This window comes from Anser cygnoides, chromosome 19 (assembly GCF_040182565.1).
Source record: "Anser cygnoides isolate HZ-2024a breed goose chromosome 19, Taihu_goose_T2T_genome, whole genome shotgun sequence".
In the NCBI taxonomy this organism is placed as follows: domain Eukaryota; kingdom Metazoa; phylum Chordata; class Aves; order Anseriformes; family Anatidae; genus Anser; species Anser cygnoides.
The window spans coordinates 11,660,559-11,673,006 of NC_089891.1; the positions used below are offsets into that span (position 1 = coordinate 11,660,559).

At 69.5% G+C, this 12,448-nt stretch overlaps 2 protein-coding genes across 4 annotated transcripts in view; one reads left to right on the forward strand and one right to left on the reverse strand.

The window, feature by feature from the left end:
* RPL38 (ribosomal protein L38) overlaps positions 1–12,448 on the forward strand; it is a 226,944-nt gene that overhangs the window by 113,550 nt on the left and 100,946 nt on the right. The gene's annotated exons all lie outside the window — the stretch shown is intronic.
* CDC42EP4 (CDC42 effector protein 4) lies at positions 811–8,288 on the reverse strand. Of its 3 annotated transcripts, none has more exons than XM_048064473.2 (2): positions 8,130–8,288; positions 811–2,749 (listed from the first exon to the last, which is right to left on the reverse strand). In XM_048064473.2, exon 2 carries the CDS (start codon positions 2,637–2,639, stop codon positions 1,722–1,724), a length of 918 nt encoding a protein of 305 aa, XP_047920430.2. In that variant the 5' UTR covers positions 2,640–2,749; positions 8,130–8,288; the 3' UTR covers positions 811–1,721. The 3 variants fall into 3 exon arrangements, with proteins under 3 accessions (XP_047920430.2, XP_047920431.2, XP_047920432.2); XM_048064474.2 differs by lacking the exon at positions 8,130–8,288 and adding an exon at positions 4,261–4,283; XM_048064475.2 differs by lacking the exon at positions 8,130–8,288 and adding an exon at positions 3,360–3,512.

A 12,448-nucleotide genomic window follows, 5' to 3' on the forward strand; every position in this document is an offset into this window, starting at 1 on the left:
CGCCGGGAGCGGGGCAGAGGCACCCCGGTGAGCTCAGAGCAGCCGCTGGCCGGGCGGCCAGCTGCAGCTGCTGTTGTTCTCCCCAGCCCGGACAATAGCCCAATGTCCCACGCCGCGGGGCATTGTATCGGCCCTGGCTCACGCACAGGACCCCATTGTGTCCCCGCTGCAGCACAGTGCCTGCTCCCACCAGCGGCACCCGCCTGTCCCCACAGGGCGATCCCTTGGGCAGGTCCCGGGGAGCCCAAGTGCTCCGGGGCTGCTGACCCCATCCGTACCAGCGGGACCGGGCAGGGAAGGCAGCCCTCGTGCTGGCAGAGCCCTGCTCACGCACAGAAATCCTGCCGTGGGACGGGGACACCCCCTGAGCTGGATTCAGCGCCTCCATCCACCCACACAAGGGCTGGCAGGGGCCACGGCAGCTCTGCAGGGCTCAGAGCAGGGAAGTTTCCTCACCACCACCTTTCCTCCCTCCCTGGCTCGAATCGGGCAGGCTGCAGGAGGAGAGAGGCGGCTTGGCACTGCCGCCCCTTGGCAGGAGCCGGCCTGGCCGGAGGGGCACAGCCCGGAGCCAGATCCGGCCGGCAGGAGCTCGCCGCTTCCCCCGCTGCGATGGGCAGATAAAGCACGGCCACGGGCACCGAGAGGAGGCCGGGCTGGCGCAGCTCCCGCGGGGCCAGGGCTGCAGCGAGGACGGAGGAGGCAGGACAGGGTCCGGGGGTGGCAGCGGCACGGAGAAACCCCATCCCTGCAGCAAACCTCGTGCAGAACGCAACCCCACCACCCCCCTCCAGGAACTCAGGCCACTGCTGTCACTACAGTTTCCTTTTATTCTTTGCATTTTTACATACAAGGTATAAAACCCTCCTCTTCCACCCGCCTGCACCAGCCAGACCGGCCCCAGGGCTGCGGCCACCAGCACGAGGGCTCAGCCCGACCCGGGGGTCCTGGGCACCCCTCCCGTGGGGACAGGCCCCCACTGGTGTCCCCAGCACAACTGGGAGCACCTGGGGCTGTGCACGGAGGGTGGCTGGCCACAGAAACACTGGGATGGATCCATCCATCCATCCATCGGACAGATGGGGAGCGAGCCCCCACCGCAGCACGAGGCCGGAGGCTCTCAGACTGCACAAAGTCCCGAAGAAACCCGGGAGCTGGAGCTGCCTGCGGGCCTGGAGCCCTCCGCATGGTGCAGAGCTCCGAGCTCCAGAGCCAAGTCCTTCCTCGTAGGAAATCTCCCCTCCGTTAAAAAAAAAAACAAAAGCAGGAGTAAAGAAAGTTAGGTACAAATCAGAGAGCAGTAAAAACTGTACGGCAGGAAAAAAAAATATACATACATTACTAGAGGGGCTACAACTTCGAAGCCTCATCTTGTTTGATCCTATTGCTTTACATAGGCGGGGGGGTGGGGAAAAAAAAGCGCTAGCATCCAAAGTCCAACAGAAAGAACCAAGATCGAGTCCGCTTCCCTCTCCCGGGCCGTGCTGGAGTTTTCCTGGGGGCGGAGAGCCAGCGGGGAGCCCCGGGAGCGAGTGCTGTCCTGCCGCTGCACATCCACCCCGGGACGGGCACCGGGACGGGCACCGGCCCGCCGGGAGGGGAGAGGGAAGGGGCGAGGAGTGAAGTCTTCCCCGGTGCCGTCGATTCCAGCATCGGGTTTTCCGGCCCCGTGTCCAAGCAACCGCAAATGAGAACCAGACCCCTTGGCTCGGCCGCCCGCCTTATACCCTGATCTCGTCGTCGTCTTCGTCGGCGAACGAGAACTCCTTGTCGGGGCGCTTCGGGGGGCCCCTCTGGCTCTGTGCCCCCGGGAGGGGGCTGCGCTCCTCCGGCCCCGAGGCGCAGCTGGATGCCGAACTGCTGTCCCTGGGGCCGTGGCCACCGGCGCTGCGGGACGGGCTCTGGCTCTGCGAGGCCACCGGGGAGCCGGGCAGGGCGGCTCCCACCTCCTCGCGGCTCTCCTCCGCGTCGGGGTCTTCGTCCGGCTCCCACTGCTCCTTATCCATGATGCTCAGGACGTCCCCGAGCATGGAGGGCCCCAGGTCGATGTGGAAGGACATGATGGACTCGGCGTGCTTCATGCCCGCCCCGCTCTTGGCCACCACGACGGGCAGCTCCGTGATGTCCCCGAAGTCGCGCTCGTCCAAGCTGGGGCTCAGCGGCCCGGCGGCCGCCCCGTTGAGGCGCTGCTGCTCTTCGGGGCTCATCTCCTCCGGCATCTTCTTGACGGGGCTGGAGGAGAGGCTCTTGGGCAGCTGCCCCGCGCTCCTGTCCACCTCCTTCTCGTTGAGCTGGGGCAGGGACACGGCGTTCTTCACGAAGAGCGCCGAGTCCCGCAGCGAGCCCAGCATGTCCCGCCGGTCACCCCGCGTCACCGACTGTGAGCGCTTGCTGCTGCGGAAGCGGCGGGACAGGAGGCTGGGTTTGGAGGCTCCCGGCTCCTCGCCGGCCTCCGGCCCGGGTTCCCCGGCCTTGCTGGTGAGGAAGGAGGTGTCCCCGAAGGCGTCCCCGGCCCGGCCCACGTGCATGGTGTGCCGAAAGTCCCCCAGCGGCGCGCTGATCATCTCGGCCGTCAGGTCGGCCCGCGAGCGCCGCTTGGAGTGGGCCGAGTTGGAGACGAGCTGCTTGAGGATGGGCATGGTCCCGGCGGGGTGGCCGAGGGGATGTCACACGCCCCGCAGGCCCGGCCGGTGCTCACGTCTGCTGCTCCGTGTCTGGGCTCCCCGCCGGCGTCACGGACGGGTCACTCCTAGGGGACAAGAGAGGGACACGGTCAGGCCTCGAGGACACCAATGGGCACAGATCTGCTGACACCAGCCCTCACCCTGCCAGGCTGCAAAACATAGCCCCGTGCCCGCAAACGGCTCTGGTACCCTGGGGAAAAGCATCTGCCGCTCCACACAGGGCGGTGCCACACGGGGGACAGGTCCCCAGGCCCCCCACATCCCGCTCTGTCCCCACGGCGGTGCCAGTCCCCAGCCACAGAGCAGACGCAGAAGGGCTGCAGGAAAAAGACGGGGGCACAGGGATGCAGCAGGACGGTCCCCGAGCCACGCGAGCACGACGCCGCGGCCCCACAGCATCCCCTCGCCCTGTCCCACGGTGACCCACGAGTGGGGACACCCGGTGCTGCGGCCCCACTCGCGCCCAGGTCTCCCTTCCCCTCCCGGGCCGAACAAAAGCGCTTTGTGGCTGCTTTGGAGACAGAGCCGGGACAGCAAACGTGGCCCGGCCACAGGGACCCTCCGCAGCTCTGCGTCGCAGCAGGGATGGGGACTGCAGCGCCACATCCCACCCTGCAACCCCCCACAGCCCTCCTACTCTCCCTGCTCCCCCGAAAAGCACGAGCTGACTCTCACAGCAGCCGGATCCGCAGCGGCACGCCGAGCGATCCCGCTGCGCCTCGGGGACAGACACAAAGAGGGGCACCGAGGGCACCCGCTGCCCCCTCCCCGCGCAGCCCCAGCCCCCCGGAGAGGGGCACGGCAGCGCTTGAGCCTCTGGGAGCCGCGCGCCGAGAAGATGCCTGGGACTTTTTTTTTTTTTTTTTTTAATTGAAAGAAAGCAGGGAGGAGCAGCCGCCAGGAGGAATTGGAAACAGACGGCAGGAAGTGTGTGAGGAGGGCGTAGAGCCCCCGGGAGGCACCGCCGGGCCAGCGGCGTGCCGAGGGGAGCAGCACGGGGAGCAGGGATGGCTCCCGCATCCTCACGCACCTGGCAGCACGGGGACATGGGGACACAGCCTCGGTGCTGCCCCCGAGCACCCCAAAGCCCCCCAGCACCACTCCTCGCTGCCCCCCCCGGCGCTGAGCCCACACGCGTGCCAGGTTCCTGTGCCCACCCTCGCTGCCCCGTCCCATGCACGGCCACCTCATCGTCACCGCTGTGACTCAGGGGTGACAACTCAGAGCAGAGATGACAAAGGGCCTCTCCGTTCCTCTTTCCCACAGCCCGGCAGCAGGACGGCCACCTCCGTCCCCGGTGCCGCCAGCCGCCCCATCCAGCCCAGCCCCGGTAGCCCCTGCAGGAGGGGGGGACAAGGACAGCGACCACGTCACCGCGTCCCGGCTTCCCGTGGCGTCAGGCAGCCCCAGGTGGTCCGGGGAGGGGCTGCCGGGGAGGAAGAGCTCGGGGAGGAAGAGCTCGCAGCCGCCTGCTTCCTCCCCTCGGGCATCGCCGGCGACACCACGGCCCCGTGACGCTCACGGGAAAGGGGACGACGTCTGGAAGCGTGGCCCCCTGCACGACCCAGCTACGTACCCGCTTGGCCAGGCGCCCCCACGGCCGCAGCACCTGCCCCCCAGCACGTCCCAGGGCTGCCCCCGCGACGCCCGGTTTTCCCCTGCCACGCAGCCCAGCCGGTCCCGTGTGGGCAGGACGGACTCTGACCCCACGCGGGTGCAAAGTCCCAGCGCCCAGCCCCTTTCTTGCCCAGCCCCACTGCGCCCAGCCCCTGCTCGGGGCCACCACGCTCCACAGCGGCTCCTGAGGCCACGATGGCCCCGGGGGGGGGTGCTTGAAGGGGACACCCCCGGAGCATGGCAGGGTGCAAGCAGGGCGCAGCAGCCGCTCTGCCGCATCCCATCGCCTTCTTGCCCGGCGCAACCACCTCAAACCAAGCGCTGGCAGGCTCCTTCCTCCCCTTCCCTCCCCGCATTTGTACGCGGAGGCAGCTCGCTGGGCTGCCAGCGTCTCGCACAGGCCGAGCGCGCGTGTGCGTGGCACAGACGTTTCCCCTCGGCAAGGGTCTCCTTTCAGGCCAGCATTCCTGCAGCCTTTGGTTTTACATAAAACAAACACTCCCGGCAAGCTCCCCAGCTGGGCCAGGCAACTGTGCTGCTGATTTAGGCCATCTGGGGACTGTCCCTCCCTTGTATTTAGATTTCGGGGCCAAGTTCAGCATTTGCGAGATACTTTGCAAGCCTCGGTGAAGGGGCCACCGGGAGGTTCGAGCGTTACCGGCGCGGCCTCCCCGGCCAGAAGCTCTCCATCACCGTCAGCCTCCGAACAAGCTGTGTCCTCCCTCGAGGCTCCTGCCCACGAACCCTTTTCGTGGCGGCCGAGGTCTCCCTCGGTGCTTCGCCCCCAGCCTCTCCAAAGGGTGACGGGGGAGCAGACGCCTCCGCCGGCTCCATCCTGCCCGGGGGGAGCGGGACACAGAGCCCTTTTCTCCTGCTCCCGCTCAGGGCGAGGAGCAGATCCTGTGACATCCACACTGCAGACGCTTTCACAAAGGAAACCGGAGCAGCTTTGCCCGGCTACCTTGGGGGAAGGCTGCTGCACAACCCGAGAGGCTGCGCGGCGGGGCAGGCAGCGCTGCCCACTTCTGGGCACCGTGGACAGCCGCGAGTCCTAGCAGGGCATTGGGGAGGGGGATAGTTTGAAGGTTTTCCCTTCAAACCTGCAAGTTGGAAGGGAAAAGGGGTAAAGCAAAGTGGTAGGTTGTGCCCTGCTTCATATCCCTGCCTTCTCACCCTTTTGGGACCATAAGCTCCAAAGGGCGAGAGCCTCAGGTCCCCGATTTTCCCTGCAAACGGGCGGCTTCCAGCAGCACCCCCACCCCGTCTCACCATCACCTCCTGGGGACTGTGGGGGGCACGAAAGAGGACGGTGTGCGGGCATACGCTGGGGAAACACCGCTCCAGCCCAGCTCCCACGCAGCCTGCCTCCGGCTCAGCCCGCTCACGAGCTGGGAGAGCCCTCCCGGCCGGCCCGGCCGGCTCCAAACCAGCCTTGGCTGCGCCGACGCCACGGGCAGCACCCTGCAGCCCAGAGATCAGAGGATGCTCCCCGGCCCGCCGGGAGCTGGGGCAGCCCCAGACCGGTCCGGGCCCCCCCGCACAGCCCCGGGGCAGGGAGGAAACGCTCAGCCCAGCTCCCCGGGGCTCTGGCCCCCCGCCCCAGGCTGCCGTCTTGCGCAGCCCTTTGATGTCGCTGCCTGGCAGGCGGCTGCCAGAGACGCTTCGCAGCTCACGCCCTGCCACCTCCGGTCCCGGGGGGGGGACCGGCCCGCTGTCACACCCTGGCGTCGGGCTCCCCGTCGAGCCTCGCCAGGGCCTGGGGGCAGACGGTCCTGCTGGCGCGGGACGAGGAGGCGCCCGGTGACTGCTTCTGCTCCGGCAGGGGTGACGGGTCTGGTCCTGTCCGCCGGCACCGCCACGGTTTGGCCGTGGGATGCACGGAGGAGGCCCCAGCGCCACTGGAAGCGGAAAGGCGGCCGGCAGCAAGAGTCAGAGCCCGGGCCAGCTCGCCGGGCTGGGAGGAGAAGCTCGGCTCTGGCCGGAGCTATCTGCACGCAGATCAGAGCTGACCCAGGGAAGGCGCTGCCCCAGCGCCAGCACGCCGGTGCCAAAAGCGGAGCAGCGATTCCCCCGGGGAGCGCTGACGACCGAGAGCTATCCAGAGTTCAGCGAGTAACTATTGGCAGGACGCGCCAGAACACGCCGAGCACCATAAATCCTCCTGCCGTGGGGCCGCGAACCAGCCCGCGGCTGCGGAGGGGACGTTTCCGGGGGGAGAGGTTATCTCCTCGCTGGCCTCGCTCCGTCTCTCGCAGCGGGGGCTGGCGGGGGTCCGACAGGATACCGGGGCTGAGCAGACCTCCCAGCCTCCTCCAGGCTCCGAATTCCTGCGGTTTCGCTGGGCTGGACGGGAAGTAAACAGGCAGGGCTTCCCACGGCTCGCCCCGGCACCCTACCTGCTGGCAGGCACCCCGCAGCCGGCCAGCTCGGGGCCCCACGGCTGCTGCCTGCGCTCAAACAAAAAACCCAGGGAACAAAGGGAGAGACGGCCGCGGTCAGCACAACGCTGCCGGCACCCGGGCTGCTCGGCGGTGCCACGGCGGGGGGGGGGCCCCGCCACCGTCGCCTCGTGCCGCGGCACAGAGGTGTGACGGCTGCCCCGTGCTCTGGGGGTTAGGGCCAGCCTCGCTCTCCCCACCCAGCAGCACCCGAAGTCACTGAACTCGTGCTCAGCCTCAGCTGGATTCGCTCCACGGTCTCCGAGGGAGCGGCGGCCAAAACAGCTCTGTTTACCGGGCGTCCCGCTGGGGAGCGAGCCCTGGCTCAGGGTGCAGAGACCCACGCACCGCTGGCTCGCTCCCTGCCTCGGTCGCTCTCCCCACCAGCTGGCGATCCCGGCCCCCCCCCCACCTTTAACAGCCTCCCCGATCTATAGGTTCGGCGCTCGGAAACATCCGTAGGGCGTGCTGCGACTGCTGGGGTCACGCCAGGGCGGCGCGGGCTGCGCCCAGCTCCCGGCGAGCAGCTCCCCCCAACCTGCCCGGCTCCGGTGGCACCGGTGCCACGCCGCGGCGGGCTCACGAGCCCCGTGTCCGTGCCCGCAGAGCCCCGAGGTGCCGGCACGCGTTCCCCGGGGACGCGGAGCTCGGTCGAGGGCAGGCCGGGAAGCCGTGCCCCGGTGCCAGGAAGAGGAGCTGGACGGGGATTTCGGGCGGCTCTGACTCAGCACCCGCCTTCGCCCGGTCCTGGCGAGCCCAAGGGGTGCTGCTGGAGCTGCTCCAGGTCGGGGAGCACCGAGCCAACCGCGACGGGCCGCGGGGCTGCGCTCAGGACCCCGACCCGCGGGGACCCCGCAGCCGGTGCCGCGCACCCCCCGGGGCCGGAGCCGCGCACCCCCGGGCGGGGCGAGCCGGTGCCCCGGGCTGGGCAAACCCGGGCCGGAGGCTCCGCATCCTGTTAACTCCTTCGGCGGCGCCGCTCCCGGCCCGGTGCCGGACCTGGGCTGGGGACAGCCCCGGGGACCCCACCCGCGGCGGCTCCGCACCCCCCCCCCGGAGCCGTCCCCCCTCCGGGAACCGTGGGCACCGGGGAGCTGCCGGCGCCGCGCCCCCCCCTCGTCCCCAGCCGCTCGCGGAGCCCCGTGAGCGCTGCGCCCCCCTCCCGGAACCCCCTCCCCACACCGGGGCCGGCCCCGGGAGCGCCCCAACTGCCCCAGCCCTAGCCCGGAACGGGCCCGCCCGGTGCCAGCCCCGCTCCCGCCGCGTCTCGTCCCTATCCCGGACAATAGCCAGGGCCCGGCGAGCTCCTCCCGGGCCGAGCCGTGCCGTGCCAAACCCAGCCGGGCCGTGCCGAGCCGTGCCGGGCCGGGATCCGACCCCCCCCCCTTACCTGGGCGGTGGTGCCCCGTTCCCAGCCCATGGCCGAGCCGTGCCGTGCCCCCCGATGCCGTGCCGAGCCGAGCCGAGCCGAGCCGAGCCGAGCCGTGCCGCGCCCCCCCCTCCACTACCGCCGCCACGGGCATGATGTCATCGCCCCGCCCGGGCCAATAGGGCGGCGCCACGTCATGGGGCAGGTTCCCACCCCCCCCTCCATTCAAACCCGAGGGGGCCGGGGGGGGGCAGCCCTGGGGCAGGGCGCGCCCCATTTTTTTTGGGGGGGTGGGGGGGGGGTAACGGGGGTCCCGGGTTGCGCCCCCCACGATGGGGACCCAGGGGTGCGCGGGGACCCAGGGCTCTTCCCCCCCCCCCCCCGGGTGGGGGGGGTCCGAAGGGTGGGCGCCCCCAGGCCCGGCAGTGGGTGGGGGCTGCCTGCACCCCCCCGCGTAGAGACCGGGGTTGGGGAGCTGGATGCGAGCGGCTCCGATTAATTAAGGGAGTTAATTAAGCTGGACTGAGCGGCCAAGGGGCTCAGCATCGTGGAGCAGCCGTGACCCCCCCACACTCACCCCACACTGCCCCCAGCTCTCCCCCTGTCCCCGGGCAGCCCCAGACCCCCCCCCCCGGTGGTCCCAGGCCTGGTGCAGGGGGGGGGCCGTGGGGACCCCCAGGCTGGGGGGGGGAGGGCGGGGACAGCTCGGGGGTGCGAGGGGTGGGGGCACCCTGGTGGGCCGAGAGCAGGGGCTGGGGGGAGAGCTTTGTGGGAGAGCAGGGGAAGGAGGCGCGAGATTATCCCGCATCTGCCTAATGCAGCGTTTCGTGCATTCCCAAGCGTCTGGCGCCTCTGGGTGCAGCCGGGCTGCCGCGTAAAGGGGCGGCGAGCGGGAGCCTTGGCTCCAGGTGCCCAACGTGCGCTTGGGGGGGGGCGGCTCGGGTGCCGGGGCACGAGGGTGCCGGGGCACAGAAGGTGCTGGCGTCACCGCTGCGAGGAGAAACCCGCGTGCAAGGCGGCTCCGTGCCCCGCCGTCCTGCTGCGTTGGCTCGGCGGCACCAACCTGACATCCGCGGCTGGGTCCGGGCAGTGCCTGGCGCTGCGATGGCCCCCCCCCGGCACGGCTGCTGTCCCCCACGGGAACGGCGTGGGGCCGCAGCCACGGCCCCGGCGCTGCTGCAGGCAGTGGTGCTGAGCAGCGCTGTGCAGCCCGGGGCTGGCACGCGGGAGTTGGAAGCGCAGCGCTGGCAACGGCACGGAGGCTCCGCTGCGCTCAGCGCCGCGGCCAAACCGTGGTGGGCACAGCCCCTGGGTGCTCAGCACCGCTGCTCGAGCCCCCTCCTGCTCCTGCAGGCGTCTTCCTGGGCCGTGCTGCTGCTGCCTCGGTTCACATCGCTGCCATTTCCATAGCCGGTTTGGTTGCCAAATTTTATTTTCCCTGCTTTGCATGTGGGAAACCGAGGCAGGACACAGAGCGCTGTGCCTGCAGTCCAGCACCCTGGGGGCCACCCCTGGATGTGCATTTTTTTGGGGGTCGGGGGTAGATGTGGGAGAGGAGGCTCCATCCCAGAGCTCTCCCCGCTTGCCCCAAGCCGCCCCACGCCTCGTTATCTGATAGATCAGTGCTAGATGATCGGATGTAGGCCTTGCGTGGCCGGCGCCGGGTGCCTCACCTGACGCTGTCACGGGAGCGCAGCGCCGGCTGAGACAGCGCAGTCAGGAGGAATTAAAATCAGCCGGCTGGCGGGGAGACAGCGCTGCCGGGGACGGCTCCCGTGGGCTGGCGGTGCTGCGGCTGGGAAGAGCAGGCACCCACTCAACTCGAAAAACTGCCTGCCAGAGCCGGCCCCTGCTCCTCTCCGCACCAGCTCCGGCCCTGCAGAGCCCCGGGGCTGGATGAGGCCCCAGGGAGGTGGCTGCGGGGTCGGGGGTGCTCGGAGCCTCGGGAGCGGGTGGCTGGGTGGCTACGACCCCCCCCCCCCCCCCCGAACCCATCGCTGGTTCTTTTTAGTGCTTCTCAGCAGCTTTTGAAAGCAGAGTTAAAGAAATAAATGAATAAATAAATAAATAAATAAATTGTTAGGCGCTTTGAAAAGCCAGGGAAAATGTTCCCGGGTTTCCCAGCAGCCCCGTCCCCTCCTCCCCAGCCAGCGAGCCAGCGCCTGCCAGCTTTGGCTGCTGCTGTTGCTGGCTTGGCCGCACAGGAGATGCTGCTGAGAACGCCAGGCGGTTTCCCCCAAGCCCTGGAGCTGCAGTGGGGTGTGGGGATCACCGGGCAGGCAGCCAGGGTTCTGGGAGTGGGGCACAGCCCCCCAGCCCCCCCAAATCCCCCCCAGCTCCAGGGCTTGTGTCGGCGCTGGCCATGGCCAGAAACCTCCCCAACAGCCCCCAGCACCCCACAGCCAGCAGCTCGCGCCAGAAGTACGGGATTTCGCCCCTTCCCCGTGCCATTCACCTGGGGTTGTGCGGTTATCCATCCCCCCGGCGCACCCCGGCACGACTGCGCCGCCCGCTCACCGCCGGCGCCTCGGCACCCGCAGGTGCCCAGGCGAGCGCCGGGGCAGGGTGCGTGCAGGTCGGAGCCTGCCACGGGCAGGATTTCTCCTCCGTTCCCAGAAAGCACGCTTCCCCCGGCCGCAGTGCGCTGGGATCGAGCTCGCACAACCCCAACGCCCTCCCGGGAACCCCGGTGCCACCGCAGCCGGCAGAGGCCGTGCCCTGGAACGGCTTTTCAGGGGGTGCGCGGCGTGGTGGTGCTGAGCACCCACAGCTGCAGGCAGGGTGCGCAGACCTGGGTCCGTCCTCTCTCTGCTCTCCCGTCCCTCTGCACCGGCGTGGGGCCGGTGCCATCCCCGTGGCAGCAGCTCCACGCGGCAGAGCATCGCGGCCACGCTGCGCAGGGGGTGGTGGGGCTCTGAGGGCGCGCTGAGCCCCGTCCCATCACCAGCCACGCAGGAGGGAGCTGTCCCTGTCCCCACAGCCCGAGGCAAGGGAAAGGTGGAGGGACTCAGCTCGGCCCCGGGAGCTGGCAGGGAACTGGAGGAATCGGGAGGAAAAGGAGAGCCCAGGCTGCAGGCAGTTTCTCTTCCACCTCGCCGAGCCATTTCCCTCAGCTCTAATTACACCTCCCTTCAGCTTAACCCGGAGAATAAAATGTTACCGCTTGGGCTATACCGACGTCACTTCAGCTAAAATAAATAAATAAAAATGAATCACGAAATTCAGCCTCGGCTTACGGGTCACAGCCCCGTTTCTGGCACAGAAACACCTCCCCATCGCGTCCCTGCCCCGGGGGCAGCGAGCGGGTGCCACTCCGGAGCCACACGGCCAAGGTTCGGGGTTTCGGCTTCTGCCCTCTGTCCCCCTTGGCTGGCCCAGCCCCGATAAGCGCGCGGTGCTCGCCCTTGGCAGACCGCAGGCCCCAGCCGAGTGCAAGCCGGGGATTGCATCAAGGCCAGCGCGGTGCCGACGGCTCGTCCTCGCTGGAGCAGCCACCTGGGTCGCTTCTGCGCCACGGGGAAACCGAGGCAGCGCAGGGGGACGAGAGGTGCCGCTACCGCCGCTGGCGCCCAGCCCACCTCTGCAGTGCCTGCACCGTGCTTTGGCCCCCGCTGCGCAGCTCCCGCCCAGTCCCGGGAGGCTCCCCAAGGAGCTGCGGGCTCTGCCGCTTCCTCGGGGCCGCATCCTGCACTCGGGGGGAACCGCTAACGGCGAGGGCTCGCCCCGGCTTCGCCACCGCCGTGCCACAGGGCCCCCGGGCTCTCCGGCCGCAGCCGCAGCGGCAGCTTCGGAAGTCCACCCAGCGCCGACGCCTGCACCGAGCGGGGTGTCAGCACCCTGGGCTCCGCTCCGTGCCAGCTCCAAAGCAGGACGGTGTCACCTGCCAGCAGTGCCCTCTGCGCCCTGCTGGCTCCGGGGACAGGGACGAGGCAAAAAGCTGCGGTGGGGACGAGCTCCCGCACGTGGCTGTGGCTTGGGAGCGATGCCAACACAGCTCACCCCCGTGCCTCATTTCTCCTGGCCCAGGGGGGGGTCCTCCCTCAGCCCCTCTGCTCCCAACCCCCATCGCGTGCTGCCGGAGGGGTGACAAGCAATTAAACCCAAGCGTGTCACCCTGATTTCCCCCCCCCAGGCCCCCGGCCAGCCTGGTGGCAGGGGCTGGCTGCAAGAAACAGCGGGGCAGGCGCTGCTGCTTGCAGCGGGGACCCCTCCCTCCACCCGGCCCCTTTTCCCCCCGGGCACCGACCCCGCTGCTCTGGGATGGGAACACGCAGCGGTACGGCCGCTGCGGGACAGACGGACACGTCCCACCAGCTCCTTCGCTGCCGCAGCAGGGTGAC